General features: G+C 44.5%; 1 protein-coding gene across 1 annotated transcript in view; it reads right to left on the reverse strand.

Annotated features, from left to right (window-relative positions):
* Nucleotides 1-688: 688 nt before the first annotated feature.
* Nucleotides 689-19,279, reverse strand: part of NCEH1 (neutral cholesterol ester hydrolase 1) — a 60,135-nt gene continuing 41,544 nt past the window's right edge. The window contains exons 3-5 of the mRNA XM_077880352.1: nucleotides 17,294-17,363; nucleotides 6,892-7,063; nucleotides 689-4,996 (exon numbers count right to left, since the gene is read on the reverse strand). Of these exons, the coding sequence (XP_077736478.1) occupies nucleotides 4,379-4,996; nucleotides 6,892-7,063; nucleotides 17,294-17,363 (860 nt within the window). The 3' untranslated portion in view covers nucleotides 689-4,378. The remainder of the gene's footprint in view (nucleotides 4,997-6,891; nucleotides 7,064-17,293; nucleotides 17,364-19,279) is intronic.

Consider the following 19,279-nt stretch of genomic DNA (forward strand, 5'->3'; position numbering starts at 1 on the left):
GCTCCCTGCATGGAGCCTGCTTCTCCCTCTGCCTGTGTCTCTGCCTCTCTCTCTCTGTGTCTCTCATGAATAAATAAGTAAAATCTTCAAAAAAATAAATAAATATGGGGAAAACAGAAAACAAACACATAATCAAATAGCGAGAATTGCAGAAGGAGAAGTGAGATGGCAAATAGCAGCAATAAACAGCAACCAAAGGGGGCTGAAGAAAGCCTGGTGACTGGAGGCGCTGGGTCTAGTTTGGGCAGACAGTCTCTCCAGACGGTGGGGCCCTCAATCTCTGCCTTTCAAACAAGACACAGGATGTCACCAGACTTTCTAATGACACAAGATGCTGGTTTTATTATTTTATTTTATTTTATTTTATTTTATTTTATTTTATTTTATTTTATTTATTTTATTTATTTTAATTTTATTTATTTATTTATTTATTTATTTATTTATTTATTTATTTATTTATTTATTCATTTATTTATTTTAAGATGCTGGTTTTAAAGTGACAGGGCTACACAGCTTATGTTTGCCTAGAAATTATATTTACGTCTCCAGTCTCAGATTTGGGGACTCTGGTACTGATAGCAATATCTTCTAGATGTTTGCATACAGGATCTACTGGGAAATAGGAGATGTTATAAGACACGGGGGATTAAAAAAAAAAAAAAAGACGACAGTCACAAGAGAAACAATATTAAAACACACGCAGCACATCTTTAATGCTCCAAAGGAGAATTGTGGGAAATGTTAGTGGGTCTCTCCAATGAAATACAGCCATACACCAGAGATGTTGTTGGGGAAGGTGAAGGAAACTATAACTGAGTAGAAAAATACAATTTACACACACGTATGTGACCATTTAGAACCAATATGAGCAATTCTCTTTGCAAAACATTTTTAAATATTCCTATAACATTGATAGAAACTAAATGTAATAAACTCAAGTGTGAAATTGTTAGATTTGCTTGTAATGTCAGGGTCATTTTGAAAATTGCCTCCAGTGATATTGGTACTTCCGTGGCTGAACTATTTCAAATCCAAAGTCTTTATTTACACTAGGATCATCCCTTTCTAATAGGTGTATTGACAGTCCCAAAATAGCCTCAGGGCCAGCCTCACTTTTACACAGACTCTAGCCAGCCCAAGGCGGGTTGTCCCAATATGTGCAGCACATATTGTCTCCAGACTTGAAATGCACGTCACCAAGGAGGCCACTGAACTACCCGTAGGTGACTGAGAGACGCTGGAGGACGCCAGGGGGCAGGGCTGTGGGTAGGGATCTGAGATACAGAGAGAGAGCTGGGAACCAGGAAAAGAGACGAGAAGAAGTGGAAGAGGCACATTCCCAGATGGAGCCACTTTATTTCTAAACTTGAGTTGAAACAGATACAGACTTTCCTACCTCCACCTTGGATTTTCGTCTTATAAAATAGATTTGCTACCAAAATCCTTCATAAAATCTGCCTTCCTCTTGGCAGTAGGGAAATAAGCAAAGAGTCAAAGGTTAAAAGGTCATGCATAAAATATCATAGCCACCAAGATAATTATACAATAGTCTTAAATTCTTCACAAACCAATGATAAAACATTAAGACTAATTTACATTCCACTATAGTTGCAGCACGTTAAGATATTTTCTTCATATATTTATGTTCATGTTTCACAAACAATAATATTACAAAAAGACTATCAACTTTTTTCATAAAATAGGAAAACAACAAAGCCATCATACTATGAAATCAACCTGCAGGGCACACACTTTTTAATATGAGAACAAAAAATAAAAGGAAGCTAATTCACCCCGAACTAAAGTATCTTCACCACAAACTCTGTAGGCTTCCCAAAGGAGTTCTCAGCACTCAGATTCAGGGTTGGTTTAACCACTCTTGGACCTGCTGGTTTGTGTGTATCCTGATTCCAACTGTTACTATTCCAGGGAGAATTTCAAGAAAGAACTTCAAGCAAGGTCTGAAGTCGGATCCAGAGCACGTTATTAGACAATTTATTCATACACGTAAGAGCTTTAATGAAAGGCAAGTGTTTCATTAGAAACAGTGGTGGCCCCTTTCTCTTTCACTCCCTTTTCATCCAAGAGAATCCTTTAAAGATCGAGATTCATGTACTGTCTGTGATTACTATAGCATTTGGGATCTTAAATCTGGGGGGAAATATACCATTTTAAGAAACTCTGTGCATGTATATTTTCTTTGCTTTCTAGAGGTAGATAACCTCAAACTAAGGCCTGAACACTGGTCCCTTCAAATGGTGTAAAAATTCCCACTAGGATTAAATGAGGAGAGTAGCCGTCAAAGAGGAAGAACTAAAATCTCGGGTTCTTTTTTTTTTTTTAGGAAAAAAAAATCTTTGATGATGTTTGTGTCTATGTACATGGAAAAATGACCCACAAACCACACCCCCCAAAACAAAAAGGCAAAACGCTGTAGAAGAAGCCAATACAGTTTGCCAGTCTGACAAAATGGTTGGAATTTACAGTTGGAAGACACTAGATTAAGCAATTCAAATGGCTGATTTTAGAGGAAAGGGAAAAGCAGCCCAAGAGAGGGTAAATCACTTGTTTCCAACATTAGCACGTTGATCCGCATGATTATTTGTTATACACACACAGGCACACACACAGACACACATCGTTGCATTTACTGCTCTTTTGTACGTACAATTCTACTGGCTTGTGCAATAAATGAAAAATACAGGTGCATGTTTTCTTTTATTTCACTGCAGAGGTGGCGAGTGCCGATCTTTCAAGTGAGTGAAAAGGTTCCCCTTCCTCTCCACCGACTATCCTGACCTGGCCGTCCTGCTGCCCTCTCAAGTCCCCGCAAAGGGCAGGGTGGGGGCAGTAGTAAGAGTGGCAGGAAGGAGGGCAGAGGCACTCAAACCGGAATTAGAGTTCCTTGCTTTGCCAAAGATGTTCCCACTGGCAGTGAAGGCTTTACATGAAGTCAAGCTTGGGCTTCTAACCAGGCTGGAAGGAGATAAAAAGAGGTGACGGCACCGGGCGCCCACGTAGGCTTCACCCAGGGGACTATGAGCTAGCGTTGTTCTGACCACACAGGGCAGAAATGAGCAGTGTGGGTCCTACCTAAGTTATTGAACTATAAACTCAGACAACTTTGCTAGGTATAGCCACAGTTTCTAATTATTCTAATTTGTGACGGCGTAGAAACATCAAAATAGTTAAGCCTGACGTGTAGTAACATGAATAGCTACTTCACCTCTTTCCGTAACATTACACGTGGATATAATTCTAAGGTAGTTTTTTAAAAAATAGCATTATTTTTAATGTTCGTTATAGACGTTATTCTGAAAAATCTTAAGTCTAGCTGCATATATTAACATTAAATAACTTAAAAAAATAAACCATACATTATATATACCAAAATAGCCCCATTTTAAAGCCATGTAAGTGGAAAAATTGAGTTTTCAAGAATAAACTAGACCCTCTTAAGGTATCTTTCATCATTTCAATATTAAACGTATCTTCTTTTCTGACTATGCGAAATATATTACACACTGCTCTTGGTAACTTATGTCAGAAGTGCTCATTAAGAAAATAAATAGGTTGGTTCATTTGTCTGTTTTTACTTGTTCTGTGATGGAAAATCTATCCTAAATCTACATGAATTTGCTCCCAGAAGATCTCCCCCACGGAGACAATATAACCAAAAAGAACTTAACAACGTACAGATATCCAGGACATGCGACTTTATATTTTCTAATAATAGTGGTAGAGAGTAACTTTCAAGTATTATTATAATCCAACTGGAGCTGGAGACAGCTATCCCATAAAATTAACGCTCTACGGGAAGAAAGTCATTTGAGAAACTCGTCCCTTCTAGAACGCCTTTGCCAAAATTCCCATAGGAAACAAAACCATCTATCCATAAAGAACAGAGGGCACTTGGTACCCAGCACTGACCTTCACGTGCACACAAGGAACACTGCTCTGAATTTAAAATAAACCCTAGCAAGTGGAAGAAGAGCCCACATTTGCTTTACTCACTAAAGGTCACTGTGTCACCCACAGCTGGAAGAATTTCTTCTAGAAAGAATTTCTGGATGAAGACAGAACCCAAAGCTATTTGGGCTCCTGGTCCGGCTTTCTGCAGCCATGAGTGTTGGTAGTAGTTTGGCTAAAACCACAAGAGCAGAGAGCCTGGCCCACTTTGAGAACCAGATTCAGACATTTTGCACTCACGTTAGTCAAACGCAATTTCGAAAATTAAATTCATGTAAAGTATGTGAAGAACAGAGATCCCGTGACTCACAAGTAACAAGGAGAAATCAGTCAACTAAAAAGTGCATCTCTTTCCAAAGCAGGTGCAGGAGGTCAAGAGGGGCTCAAGCATTCTAGAAATTTCACCCTTTCACAGGTTTTGATCCAGCCACTTGATGTAACTATTCCTAGTCCGGATTCCCACGTCGAAGTTGGTGGGCCAGCTGGTGAAGATCATGCACCCGTGGAAGCCATCCTCGAAGTGATCCAGGGTCACCTCCACGCCTGCACTCTCCAGACGCTTGGCATACATGATCCCATCGTCTCTCAGGACGTCGTGCTCACACGTCAGGATGTAGGTCTTTGGGAGGTGCTGCAGGACTTTCTGGTCTGCGATGAGCGGGGCTGAGCGGGCATCCAGCAGCTGAGGGATCTCCCGCACGATCCTGGCGTTGCCGGTGGTCTGCACGACGGGCTTGTAGTCCTTCGTGAGGGATGGAGGCAAGAGGGACGTCCAGTTTAGACGGGCCCTGAGGGCAACAGCCTCTTCCACGTCAAGTGAAGTGTGGTTGTTAACCACCATTGCCTGGACAAAGTCATAGTTGCCTTTGAAGTAGTCCACCCAGTACTTCACCATGACGTAACGGGGCAGGATTGGGGTGTTCACATTTTGCTGATAAGAGGGTGTGTTAAAGTCTAAAGCTTGAAGGACTGGATAGATCAAAGCTTGCACTTTGAGCTTGTCTTTGAGGTTGGCATCCTGAGTAAACTGGACAAGAGGAAGCAAACACAAGATCTCTTTTCGCTTGGCTCCTTTTACAGAAAACCACACCTGGCAAAGTAGCTGAATGCATCACTTTGACACAGTCAAAGGGGTAGACGTACCAAGTTTCCACCAGCACTGGTATTAAGTAATGTGGTCTAAAAAATAAAACTTCCCCACCGCCCCCCACCACCCTCTGCCCTCACCTCCTTGATCAAGCTGCTGGCCATTTACTAAGCAAGGAATGATGTGTGAGCGAACACTGCAAACGCATGTGATTTCTTAGGTCCTGAAACCCCCATCCGCACTTCACTTGTATCTATTCTTGGGCATTAGCACACCTTGCTGGGTTCTATGGATGCATGATGCGTGAGCCTTATTCTGTTCAGTGTTCTCCGCAAGGCCCACCAAGGCAATGGCTTCCTGGGGAGAAACAAACTGGTCTGATCCTTCCAGAGGGGAAGGGTAGGAAGAGCTAACCGAACAGGACGATGGGACTCCCAAGTGTCGGGGTGGGACCTCAGGATTTCTCCTCTGATGGGTCAGAGAGACAGAATGTGAGTGGCGCCACAACATGCCCTCCAGTCTCCTTAATGAGAACGTGCCCCAGAGTTGAGGTTGAAACGGGAACGTGGATGTGTCCTCTAACTGAGCAGATCTCAACCCCACCGCCCCCCTCCCGTGCCTCCGTAAAATGTGAACACGCTGCCTCACTTAGTAGTTCTAGTGGCTAAAATGATACGTATTTCCGGGTAACATCTGAAAGCAGCTAACTAGGTCGCTGTGTCTGTAGGCAACTCAACAACCATCAAGGTCACTCGAGCCATACAATTCCGCTTCAGGTCGGAGTTTAGAACTCGCATCCCCGGGGAAGAGGTAACTACCCGGTCAAAGCAGAAGGGAATGATCAGGGAACAGTACTATTAGCACGTGCCAAGAACGGCAGATACATCATTTCACTAGGTCCTGGCAACAGCCCTGAAGTCAGATGGCATTATCCTCATCTTCCTGAGGCGTAGACACCTTAAGGCGTCCGCCCAAAGCGCTGTAGCTCTCAAAGCAGGGGGACTGGATTCCATCCCACTAGGTCAAATTTTAAAGCCCACGATGCTCTCCGTACTACAGCGGGTCTCTCTTCTCCCCACATCTGGATACATGCACAACACACCTGCCAAGGCCAAAGTTCTTTACAAACAGCAAAGGGGAAGAAACTGAGGTGCACCACCGATAAAAAGGTTGGATCTATTTGAGACGCCCAGAAGAAATTTGGAGCTGAGGGGACAGAGAAGCTCTTCTAAACCTATTCCATCCATCAGAAGAAGAAAATGTACTTATCTTTGAATTTACACAGCTGCCCAGAACCCTGGGTGCTCTTAGAGCTAGGTAGTTTTCAAAGAGTTTAGCCAGGTAAGCTCAGATGAATTTGTATTATAACATTCGAAGTTATAATTTTTAATTTAATTTTAATTTAAATTTTTTTTCCTTTTCTATTAAAGAGTAAAAAAAAAAAACCTTTGGGAAACACTTAGCTTTTTCAATTTGACTCAAGCTCTAAGGAAACAATTTGAGCAAAAAAAAAAAAAAAAAAAAAACCCAAATTGCAAGTCCGCCATGGAAAAGGAACCAGGGATACTTGATTTCTATGCATATCCCTGAGGAGCAAGACAGCCCTATAAAATGTTAGCCCTTCTTTCGTATTAACTGTAACCAGAGCCTTTCCAAGGACTGAGAGGTGACCCCTCTTCCTACTTCAGAAAAATCGGAGAACTCTGCAAGGGCAGTCCCCTGGATGATTTGGCCCCGACCCACCAGCCCACCTGCTAGGCCTTTGCCATACTTAGTGGGGAATGTGTTTTGTTGGTCAGCAGGACCCCAGCAAGCGCCTCAGGGCAATCTGTTACCTGCTGGCCCAGGGCAGCGGCCAAATTCCCACCAGCGCTGTCACCAGAGATGCCGATCCGGCCTGGGTCAACCGAATACTTGTGTAAGACTTCCGGCTGCAGAAAATACTTTGTGGCACGTACGACATCGTGGATCTGTGCGGGAAAATAAACCTTTGGGACGAGCCTGTACCTGCGAAGACAAAAGTTGTATTCATTTAAGGACCTCACCAAGTCTTTAAGGGCCATTTAAAGCTTAAGGGGAAACTGATTCTTTTTTTTTTTAATTTTTTTTTTTTTATTTATGATAGTCACACAGAGAGAGAGAGAGAAGAGAGAGAGAGAGGCAGAGACACAGGCAGATGGAGAAGCAGGCTCCATGCACCAGGAGCCCGACGTGGGATTCGATCCCGGGTCTCCAGGATCGCGCCCTGGGCCAAAGGCAGGCGCCAAACTGCTGAGCCACCCAGGGATCCCGAAACTGATTCTTTTGACACAGAAATAAACAAATAAGGAATTAAAATAGATATAAAGGGGCGTCTGGTTGGCTCAGTTGGTAGAGCATAGACTCTTGATCTCAGGGTTGTGAGTTCAAGCCCCACATTGGCCATAAAGTGTACTCTAAAAAATAATGATAACAAAATAAATACAAAAATTATGATAATGATAAAAAATAAATACAAAATGATAAAAATGATTAAAAAATAAATACAAAAATGAACCATTCATTTTCTTGCAAATCAGATGTGATGATTTTGTGTTACCAATAATCCTCCCCCTCCCGACATTTTTTTTTTAAATTATGAGCCACCAAACAAAACAAACACCTAGACTACCACCAATGGAAAAGCAAAACATCAAAGTTTTAAAGGTGGGTGTTGATCATTAAGATACAGGTAGAACCACAATAGATTTTGGAATTTTATTTTGGGAAGTCAGTGTTCAATTCACAACACCGATGGGTTACAAGGTGACCTGGCAACATTAACCACTTCATTGGTCTCATGTTTAATGACTCCATGTGGTATCCTTCACGATTTACTTGAGAAATACAGCAAAATTATGCTTCGACGAAGAGGGCATGCCAGCCTGACATTAAACCCAGCCAATGAATTCACTCCCTGGGAGGCTGGAACCGAAAGGCTAGTTATCAACCTGCAAAAAAGGAAGCCAAGTCTGCCAGACGGCCCAGGATAGGCCTTCGGGGGCACTTCTGAGGCTTCTTCTATCCCCCTGCTTGGTCATTATCAGGGTCCTTCTGGGGATCCTACTCTGTACACTTTGTAGGATTCCTGTGCCCTTAAGAACCCCGTTTTGTCAAATGCCCCACCCATAATATCATCTTACAAGTCCATATTTGATGGTAGCCTGGGCCTGGAGGGTCTTCTCAATCTCCTCCTTCTTTCTTTATTAATTCTCACTTCAAGCCTTACTCAACGGTTTGGCCTTCTCCAAGTAGACATCCTTGACTAAAACTCCACTTGTTTCCAGGGCTGAGCTGGGTACCACTCCTTGATACTCCTACGTGCTGGGGTATATTACTGGTCTTTTCGCCTCCTCTTAAAACAATGTCTTTATGTATTTCCTCTAAACAGCATGACCTCTGATATCAGGACTGTGTTTTCTTTGTCACGGTGTTCCCAGCATCCATCAATGGATCAATAAGCATCCACCCAGTAAACCCTTTGTGACATACCTTCCTTTTGCAGACAAAAGAAATTGAGGCACCTAAAAGCTACTTCATTTGTTAAATAAGTCAAACACAGATAAAAAACAAGGGGAGATGGAAACTGATTACTTAATTAAAATCTAATAATAGGGATCCCTGGGTGGCGCAGCGGTTTGGCGCCTGCCTTTGGCCCAGGGCGCGATCCTGGAGACCCGGGATCAAATCCCACATCGGGCTCCCAGTGCATGGAGCCTGCTTCTCCCTCTGCCTGTGTCTCTGCCTCTCTCTCTCTCTCTCTCTCTCTCTCTGTGTGACTATCATAAATGAATAATAAAAAAATAAAATAAAATCTAATGATAATATTAAGAACTCAGGTCTTTTAATTTCCATTTTATAATGAACATATTTATTCTCAGAAACCAATTTTCCCCCGTCTAAAATACAGCTAGCATGACTGTCTTAACACTCAGGGCAGATACAATCAAATGGACAAATATTTGTGACCTACTCAGAAGTAGTGAACATTGATGTGGTGACTCAAGAATTGCATTTTGGAAATTCTAAATGTGATTCAAAAAAAAAAAAAAGATTCCCTTAGTAAATTGGCTTATAACAGACAAAATAATTTTTTTCATTTCGTTTTTTATTTTTCCGTCGGTGGATCAATATATCACCCAAAATGGTTTTTTTTCCTCCCTTGAATTTCATTATGTCCCAAAGCAGCTGCTAAACTAGGTTTGGTTAAGGAGCGAGAGGAGTAGGAGTACGCCGTTTTGTCCACTAGATGGCGCCGTCTCTCACAATTCCAATTACCACCAGTTTTAGGACAAGATCTCAATTTTTGAACTTTCAGTTTCACCAAACTGAAGCTGATTTTTTAAATTTTTTTTAAGAGAAGAGGAGAGAGAGGAGGGAGGGGCCGACAGAGAGAGAGAGAGAGAGAGAGAATCTTAAGCAGGCTCCTCACCCAGTGTGGAGCCCTAGGCCAGGCTCCTCTAGCTTACGACCTGAGCCAAAATCTGGAGGCCTGGGCTCAACCCACTGAGCCACCGAGCACCCCTTACCACGCTGCATTCTTAATTCTTTCAATGAAATAAAGACAAATGCACTTTGTGACCCACGTAGTGAGAATAAAGGCTATTTTGTCTCAGCAACATGCCACACTGCATGATAAACTGTTCCCCTGGGACACAGGTAGGAACTGAATCTTTGGATATTGTTTCCCAAAAGGCCTTAGTGACTTGGAATCAAGAGAAATTTGTAATCTTAAAAAAACAAAAACAAAAACAAACAAAAAAACCTTGCGACTGCCTCAGTTGTATCCGTTAACAGTCGGCTCAGATAACAAAGTAAACATCCTTAAAAGAAAAAACAAACAGGTCATAATAGAGCCTTCCCGGTGCCACTAAAGATCTGCCTTCTAATCGCTCCTATCTTAGTTCAAGCTGGACACTTTCTCTAGTTTGATTCCGTAAGAAGACACTATTTTCACAGATTGGAAAATACAGTGAAACTATACATTTCTGAGGGCGCCTCGTGTAAGGCAAGGCTTCCAAGGCACTTGACATCGACCGGAGAAGTAGAGCAAAGGGGCTCTCTTTTTGAAGACACAGAAAACTCAGAGGCCGGAGATAATTTAGGAGTGCTAACAGCCAAGGAAAGCGAGAATAAATGCATTTATCCGATGCGCTTGTTTAAGGCTCTGTCCCTGCAAAGTACGAAAAGACGATTCTGGGTTTTTTAGGTTTCACGGTGATAGTTCTTGAGTTAAAGCACCTGATGAAATTTGTGGCAAATAGGGTCTCAGTTTGCCCGACGTAGTGCCAGGGCTAGATGACTCTGCAGAGCTGGCTCCTGCCTGTTACCGCGCGGGCCTCCCTCTAGCAAAAGGGGGTTGTGAACCCAGGAGTGATGCTTAATCGAGGTAATAAATGTGTACACCTTGTGAAAATTAGCTTACTTCTGGGGTGCCTGGGTGGCTCAGTGGGTTACGTGTCTGTTTTTGCTATCAGGTCATGATCCTGAGGTCCTCCATGGAGCCCCCTGTGGGGTTCCCTGCTAATCAGGGAGCCTGCTTCTCCCTCTCTCTCTGCCCCTCATGCCCTCTCTCCCTCCCTCTCTCTCTAATAAATAAATAAAATTGTAAAAAAAAAAAATCATCTTATTCCTGCTAGGCGAGGCACCCTGCCAAGCACCCTGCAGGTGTGTTTCACTCAAATCGAGGGCGAACCTGTGGGTGCAAGAACGAGCACACAAAGCTCAAGGGGGATCGTGACTTGTCTACACAGCAGCTGGTGTGTGGCACAGCTGTGGGGGGAACTCGCCACTGACTTCAAAAGCCACGTGTAACCCCCGCCCTAGAAACCATCCTCAACTCTTCGAAACCTACAGCCTACATGTCAACGCGCATGTGTGTTTCCCCATCACCTCACCAAAGCGGTCCGTCCTCACACCCGCAGATTTCTGGATCCCAGGACGGCTCTCCTGGCTGCGATGGCTTTGCAGGCCCCTCATTCAAACCACCTGCCGCAGTGCCTGCACGTGGCGCACCGTTAATAACGGGCTTTCCTTCCTTCCAGGCCAAATTTTAGTGACTGATTCTGTACCTTTTACATATAAAATATGTCATATAGCAGTCTTCTGTGGTGAGACAAGTAATAAGCCACATGGCTTTAAAAAACATAAAAAGGGGATCGATTCCCGGGGGCCTCAGTGGTTTGGCCCCCGCCTTCGGCCCAGGGCGTGATCCTGGGGTCCCGGGATCAGGTCCCATGATGGGCTCCCTGCATGGAGCCTGCTTCTCCCTCTCCCTGTGTCTCTGTCTCTCTCCTCTCTCTGTGTGTCTCATGAATAAATAAATAACATCTTTAAAAAAAAATTTAAATTTAAAAAATAAAAAACATAAAAAAAGAAATCGTTCCTGGCCCACCTACTCCCCGGGCGCATCTCCAGGAACGGCGCTTCCTGCAGTCTAGGCACAGCTCAGAGCCCCAGGATGATCTTGGGAGCTTTACGAAAACACTGAGGTTTGAGCCCCTCTACAAAACATTCCAACGTATTCGAGAGCCTCGCGTGTCTGTATTTGAAGGTGAATTCCCCCAATAATTCTAACGCACAGCCAAGATTCAGAAACCTCACTCTGAGTCCAGTCATACTGTCGCTGCTCCCTGGGTGCATGTCCCTGTCCCCAGTCCCAGTGCTCTGCTGTCTTCTATCCTCTGTGCCTTCCCTCCAGCACCTCCTCATCGGATGTTCCTATCCTGGAAGTCTCATATCAAATGCCACTTCTTCCATGGAACCTTCTGGAGGCCAGCCAAATGTCACTCCCCTGCCCTGGAGCCCACCAAGTCTCTTCGACAGTGGGTCACGTGGAGGACACCTCTATTTCCTTTAGTAGTAGATGGAAAGTCATGAATCTGTACTGAAGACTTTGGTGTACACCTACCCCATTCCTCTGACCCGTGAGCTTATTACCTACTTTATTAACGGGGACCAGGGAGATGGAGCGACGCTCACAGAGACGAACAGATCGCTCCCGAAGTGGGTAGGGGACGCCGCGCACAAGCCCGGCGTTGAGTGAGTCGCTCCAAACCCATGGAAGTGGAAGTGCTGAGTGGCACTCGCGTTCTAAGAGCGTGATGATGCACGTTCCCCCTCAAAATAGCCCAGTGCAAGCTTCTGCTGATGACAAGGACACTGAATTCTCGTCATGTGGTGCCAGCTGGGGGAAAGGTACGGGAGGTACGCTGGGATGAAATTATACTCCTTTAGGTTCAGCAGGATCTCTCTCCCTCTCTTTTTCTTGGCCTTTTTCTTCCTCCCTTTTCACCATCTCCCAAGAAGAGTTCAATAGATTCACCTTGAGCATATAAAAGGTTAGCAGGCCCCTCAGTCTTACAGAACCCATCTCCTCAGGAGGGGCCATCTGGAACAAACCAGTAACTGCATCTCCGCTGTGCTCTCTCTTTCAGGGAGACAACTCCAGGGGAAGAATCTCTATTTCTTTGCCAGGCAGATGCTTTTTTTCCCCCCCAATTAAAATTATAATAAAATTGCACAACAGTGGAAGCATAAAGACTAAGGTTAAGAAACAGTCTTCTAAAAAGAAAAAAACAAAAAGAAAAGAAAAGAAAAAAAAAAGAAAAGAAAAGAACTGAAGAGAAAAGAAAAGAGAAAGAAAAGGCCTTCCTTCCTGCTCCGGCTCCTGCTCTCTACATCGGCCCCTGTGATAGTTTGACAATAGTCATTCAACAAAGGAGAGCTGAGATCGGGGAAGGCTCGGCCCATCGGGTAAGAATGACTCCTGGGTGGCTCAGTGGTTTACCGCCTGCCTTCGGCCCAGGGCATGATCCTGGAGACCCGGGATCGAGTCCCACGTCGGGCTCCCTGCATGGAGCCTGCTTCTCCTTCTGCCTGTCTCTGCCTCCCCCCCTCTATTTCATGAATAAATAAATAAAATCTCTCTAAAAAAAAAAAAGAAAGAAAAAGAAAAACAACAACTGACGTTGCTCAGGATGCTTTGCCAAAATCCTAGGAGTGACTGAGCCTAAGACCGACCGACTGACCGTGAGATCCACTGTGATCCATTTAAACGAAGTGATTCTCCGAAGCCCTGTTGACAACTGAAGACTTAGAGACTTTTCTGAGCACACAGCAGGGATCTCCCCGGGCTCCAGACCTGGATCTAAACTGCCTCCTCCGACTCAGATGCAGACCTACAACCTCAAGGGTTACAGAAAGACCCAGAGCACTCCCAGGTGGCTATGGAAGCCCGAGCAGGCTTGGGGTCTCCTCCTCCCGGCCTCCTTTCTTCGTGTGGCTTCAGGAGCGAAACACAGCTTCCTAGAGTTCAGGGGTGGGTGGAGCTCGGCTTCACATCCCACCGTGGTCTGCTCTGCGGCTGCAGCACAATAGCTCCGATGGCTTCCCCACGTCTCCCCAGCCACGCACACCTCCACCCTGCTCCCCCGAAATCCTCAAAGACCTCAACCACAAGAGAGAAACCAGCGGATTTTTCATGTTACTAGAAAACACAGCTGGGAAGACATTAGTTGACTATGTCTAAAAAGGAGCGACTCGTGAGTCAATGATAGGGAAGAAAACAAAACGAGCTACTTCTTAAAAGAAGCACAACACGATCCTTCTCTAGTTTTAAATGATTGGTGATGCTGGTCTTCACATCTGCTAAGGTTGGCCTGGACTGAGCGCCAAGGAAAGTTTTCAGCAAATCGTTCCTTTCTTGGAGGAGAACGGTCAGCAATCTGGGCTGCCCACCTGCCAGGGCTGCCCAGGCGGGAGTGACGCATGAAGATGTCTCAGCTCAAGACCCAGAAGAAGAGCAGGAAACGGAGCAGAGAGAAGGTCCCAGCTCGGTCTCCATCGCTCGGTGCTTTCCTGAGTATCTCGTTCGTACAACTGAGCTGTGTGTCGTACGGGGCCGCCCGAAAGAACTCATTCTGTCAGCTTGCACTCATCTAATTTTATGGATTAAAAACACTTGGACCCCTCGACCAACTCATTTTGTCTGGCCAGATTCTGCTCATTCTCAGGAGTTTAACGCAAGCAGCACTTTCTTTAAGGTACGGATTTTCTCACCCTACAAACGAGGTAAGATCTTGCCTATTTTCTGCCTCCATGCTACTTACCCTTCTACTCCACAGCACTTAACACCATGTAATGTTACTTGCTCATCATTTATTTTCTCATCTAGATTGCAAACTCCATGAGGGCGGGAATTATGTTTGTTTTACACGGTTATGTCGGCGGAGTGCAATGCAATGTAACTGGCACGTGTTAGGAATTCAATGAATGTTGATGGAATAAGGGAAAGGGGAAAGACATGAGCAGTGAGAAGAAATATGTTCCCAAGTTGACCTCCGAATACACTTTCCAAGAGAAACATGATCACATGATGTTGGCTCTGCCTCAACTAGAGCATAGGTTACGTGACCTCTGGCCTGCCTGGGCTCTAACCACCTTAGCTCTTGATCTCGGCCCAGAAGAGTGCCGTGAATTCCAAACAGGGGTTGATGACTACATGTGCGAGTTGGGCCTTTCGGTTCCGGGGGCCAGAGCCCTAATCCTCCAGACCTGTCTAGTGCTTTACAGTATCAGTTGTATCCCAATGGTCCAAACTGATTCTCATGACCATTATCTGCAGTCATTAACCCAACTCAAAGTGTATTTACTTCCTTCATCTAACTGCATACGTCTTCTAAGTCTTGGACTGGCTGATAGGAACCAGAGGAAGGAAGACAGGGTTTCTCTTCCCAGCAGCTCGCATTCGAGACACACAGGAAGGATTCCTCGGTCCAAGTTTGCACATGACATTGAATGACTTGCCTGAGGTCATGCAGTCGTGAGTAATGATACTTGTCTACTGCTGTGATGCCTCCCAGTGATAAACTTGTGGATACTACGCCACACAGAGGGGGCACAATGGAAAGTGAAGATGGAAGCAGTCCCTTCCATATCTAAAAGAAATCTTAAAAACATCCTATCCATCCTTGTATGTTTTGTGGTAAGCTTAGACTAAAAGAACACCTATTTCACTTGGGATAGATGCCAACAGGTGGAGACGGGTGCGAAGGAGGAATTTAGACTTGTTGCCAACTGCCTACAGGATGCCCTGGGTGGGGAGGCCTGTTGGAGAATCCTCCCAGTGCCAAGAAAAGCAAGCACAGTTTCCCTCCAGTCCTTAGGCCTTTGAGGAAACCACTACAAGGTCCCTGAGGCAGGTTCCTCAGGTCTGAGCTGTAGGGCTTGGCTCCAGAATGGGACTCAGCTACTTAAGCGGACCCTCCTTTCCTCTGGCCAGCTGCCCAGGCTAGATGCAATCCTTCACCGGAAGGTCCCTGCGTTTCAAAAGTGCGCTGCGAGCCCTTCATGGTCTGGGAGGCCTGTGGAGAGGCCAGGGCCAGCCAGGAGCTGTCCAGAGCTGCCTGGGAGGCAAATCTGCTCAAGAGGCAGCCACAGCACTGCTGTGTGACTCTAGGCCTTATGTTCAAGAGTCACCACCACCCAAATGACTTGGGAGACCAGCCCTTCCAAGAGACTGCAAAAGAGGAATCTCTTAGGTCTCAGATCTGAAGCAGGGGCTTCAGAAAGTGGTTGATGTTATCATGACCCTATCGCTCGGCATAATCAGCGTCCTTCAATACTGGCTGGACACTGGGTCAAAACAAAGTATGGGGCCTCAGGGCATGGGCTTAATGCCTCACTCCATTTATAAAACTAGCTAGCTCTGGGGCCTCGCTTCCTTTCCTAAGAGAAAAATACCAAAATATTTATCTTGAATGATTTATTAGAGAATTAAGACAGACTCCTATTCATTCATTCCACAAATATTGATTGAATGTTCACTCTCTGCCTGGAATGTTTCCAGGCGCCAACGATAAACAATGAACAACCCAGGCCAAAATCCCGAAAATCTCCGTCTTTGTGGAACTTGCATTGTGTATGTCAACCCTGTACAATAAATACATAGTAAGCCGAATATATGGTCTCTCTAAGGTTGATGATAGTTTTGGAGAAAAACGAAACAGAGGAAAAGTAAGTTGCAATTTTAGATAGTGGTATCAAGAAAGGCCTTGCTGCAAGCAGGATATTTGAACAATGATTTAAAGGAGGAGAGACAATGCATGTAATAGCACCCACACGAACCCTGCCGCGGAACAGGCACCAGGGCTTTTATATTATTGCCATCACCACAAGTGTTATTATAATTTTTATTCATATTCTTCTTATTAATACTATTAGTAATAATGATGACAATAACTGCATCCATTGAGATTTGTTGAAGGCATTCTATTTATCAGGTCTAAGTTATAGAACGGGGCTCCCAGGGGAGTGACTTTTCCAACTCTAGACCGGTTTTTAAAATTTAAAAGTCAGGAAACATGGGGATCCCTGGGTGGCGCAGCGGTTTGGCGCCTGCCTTTGGCCCAGGGCGTGATCCCAGAGACCCAGGATCGAGTCCCACATCTGGCTCCTGGCGTGGGGCCTGCTTCTCCCTCTGCCTGTGTCTCTCTCTCTCTCTCTCTCTCTCTCTCTGTCTCTATGAATAAATAGATAAAATCTTTTAAAAACTAAAAAAAATAAAAATAAAAGTCAGGAAACAAAATTATTTGCTATAGATAACTGACTGCATATTTTTCTCAGTCTCCGTTAATTCCTTTTCCAAAAGTTTTCAAAACTAAAATAAAAAATAATTCAAGGGCACAGATGGGTGGCTCAGATGGTTAAACATCTGCCTTCAGCTCAGGTCATGATCCTGGGGGTCCTGGGATCCAGCCCCCGTGTCAGGCTCCCTGCTCAGCGTAGAGTCTGCTTCTCCCTCTGCCCCTCCCCGCTGCTCCTGTTCTCTCTCTCTCAAATAAATAAATAAAATCTTTTAAAAAATTAGAGGTAAGTCAAGGTGTTGTAAAGTGAGTTGAAGAAATTCCAAGTGACGTCAGAAATCATTTTGTGTGACCTTGGGCCAATCCCTTCATCTTTCTGGATCTGTACTTTGCACTGTATTTTACTGCTTGTAAAATAAGTAGATGATGATCTAAGATCCCTTCCTAAAACTCATTTTTTCCATGACTAGTATTTTTCTTTGAGAGAGAGAAAAAAAGAGAAAGAGAGAGAGAGAAGTGCAGGGAGGCAGGATGCAGAGGGACAGGACAAGAGATCTTGAGCAGGCCCCACCCATTGAGCATTTAACCCATTGAGCCACTGGGCGCCCCTCTGTGACCGGGATTAATTACTTACTCAATGGAGACAATGACAGCATTCAGTTCCTCAGCCATTGCTGTACACAGTTCATCATAATACCTGATTTCTAAAAGAGACAAGGGGACAATCAGTATTAAACAAGTCATTTAATACTGTCCATTCTCAAATTCTGCCCACTGGGGACTGCTTTTAGGCTTGGATTTAAATTATCAATAATAAAAATAACAAAAACCAAATATGAACATATGTCTCCTTAATAGAGTTTAATTTAAAATTAAGTCTGGCTTCTGAGCAAATGTAGTTAGTATCAAATAACAGGAAATCCGTATTAGATTACCCTTCAATGTGTTTTTAACTAACTAGACATTTATTTCATAATAGACTGTATGAAATGCACCAAATTAATTTTGACTTTGTAGCTCTTCGAACATATGCCTTTCCAAAAATCACAGCAAATAAAGTTTCCTCCTTAGAACCACAAAATTTTTGTTTATCCCTTTCCTTGCTGCAATCCAATTGAATTCTTCCAATGTGAAGAACAGCACATTCTGTTTAAACCAACGTAAAAAACTAGAATTTTAGGAAGCCTTAGCATTTCTCAGAAAGAGGATCCAAAGGTTTGCAGCGACAGAAACAATTTTAATAACTGCATAACCATCTGCATAGTGTCTCCAGCCCGAGGAGCTCTTCCTCCTGCAGGAGTGATGAGTCAAAATTAGTAGAAAATGCCAGGGGGACTCGTAATCCATGCCATTCTGGGCACTGACACTTCCTGGCCTCCAGTGGAATGTCACACTTGCCAAGTGTCCAGTAGTAGTGACGCAGTCACTTCTGTTATTCGCTGTTGTGTTCTCAACCCCTAGCACACACTGGGATAGCCATGGGTATAGGTTTATACGTAACTGTTCGAGTTTTTATATTGGAAATCCTGCACCCCAGGAAACCCCTCAGTCCTGGACCAACCTGCATACCCCGTAAGCATCTGTTGAAAGCAGGAACAAACCCATGAGTTAAAGGATAAAAAATGACTATTAAATGGGATTAATAGAAAAAGTTACACTTTTCTGGCCTTTGCCACATTAAATTAAAAACATGTTATCTAAGAACACAAACAACAGATGCCTGCGGTGGCTCAGTCGGTCGAGCTTCTCTTGATTTCAGCCGAGGTCTTGATCTCAGGGTCGTTGAGTTCAAGCCCTACATCAGGCTCCACGCTGGGTGTGGAGCCTGCATTTACAACAAAACAAAATAAAACCCAGAAACTAGAACAAATTGTCGTTGCCTTTAAACCTAGGGGATGCCAGGGCATCTGGCTGGCTCAGTTGAAAGAGCATGGGATTCTTGATCTCAGGGTCATGAGTTCGAGCCCCACATGGAGTGTAGAGATTACTTAAATAAATGAAACTTAAAAAAAGCAAAGAAACGTAGGAGATGCCAATAGCTTTGGGCTGAACAGGAGGAAGTAGCTCCACGATCACTACAGGCGGAGAGAAGGCCCTTACTCCGCCTTGGTGTGCTTTCTGCTAGGCTACTCCGCCCGGCTGCCTGCCACTCTGAATGTGTTCTGCTCCCGAACCGAACAGAGTCCTCAAAAGCCAAAGGGAATATTCTCGAATGTTACAATACTGTTGCCTTTTAGGGGTGGTGTGTCTTTTATATTTTTTTCATCTTCCGTTTCATAAGCAGACGAAATGTGGATGAGTTACCACGTATACTCAGAAATACTTGTCCTACTTCATAAAATAAATAAATAAATAAATGTCTTCAAAGCACAAAGTTGGCAAAAGAGCTGCAGCTGCTTTCCTCGTGGCCTGGCCCGGTGAGAGTGTGACTGGCTTCGGCCCAGAAAGCGGTCATCAGCGCTGTCGCATGAGCTAGCCTACGATTTAGGCCCCGGGAGAGATTTCCCGAAGAGTCTGCCTAGGTTAACGAGCAAGACACCAACGAGCAAAACCTTGATGGGGGTGAGGGTGTCCCCCGCCACCCCCAGCAGCACCCTTTCGGGCGGAGAAGGGGCCCCCG

Source organism: Canis aureus, chromosome 31 (genome assembly GCF_053574225.1).
Source record: "Canis aureus isolate CA01 chromosome 31, VMU_Caureus_v.1.0, whole genome shotgun sequence".
NCBI lineage: Eukaryota > Metazoa > Chordata > Mammalia > Carnivora > Canidae > Canis > Canis aureus.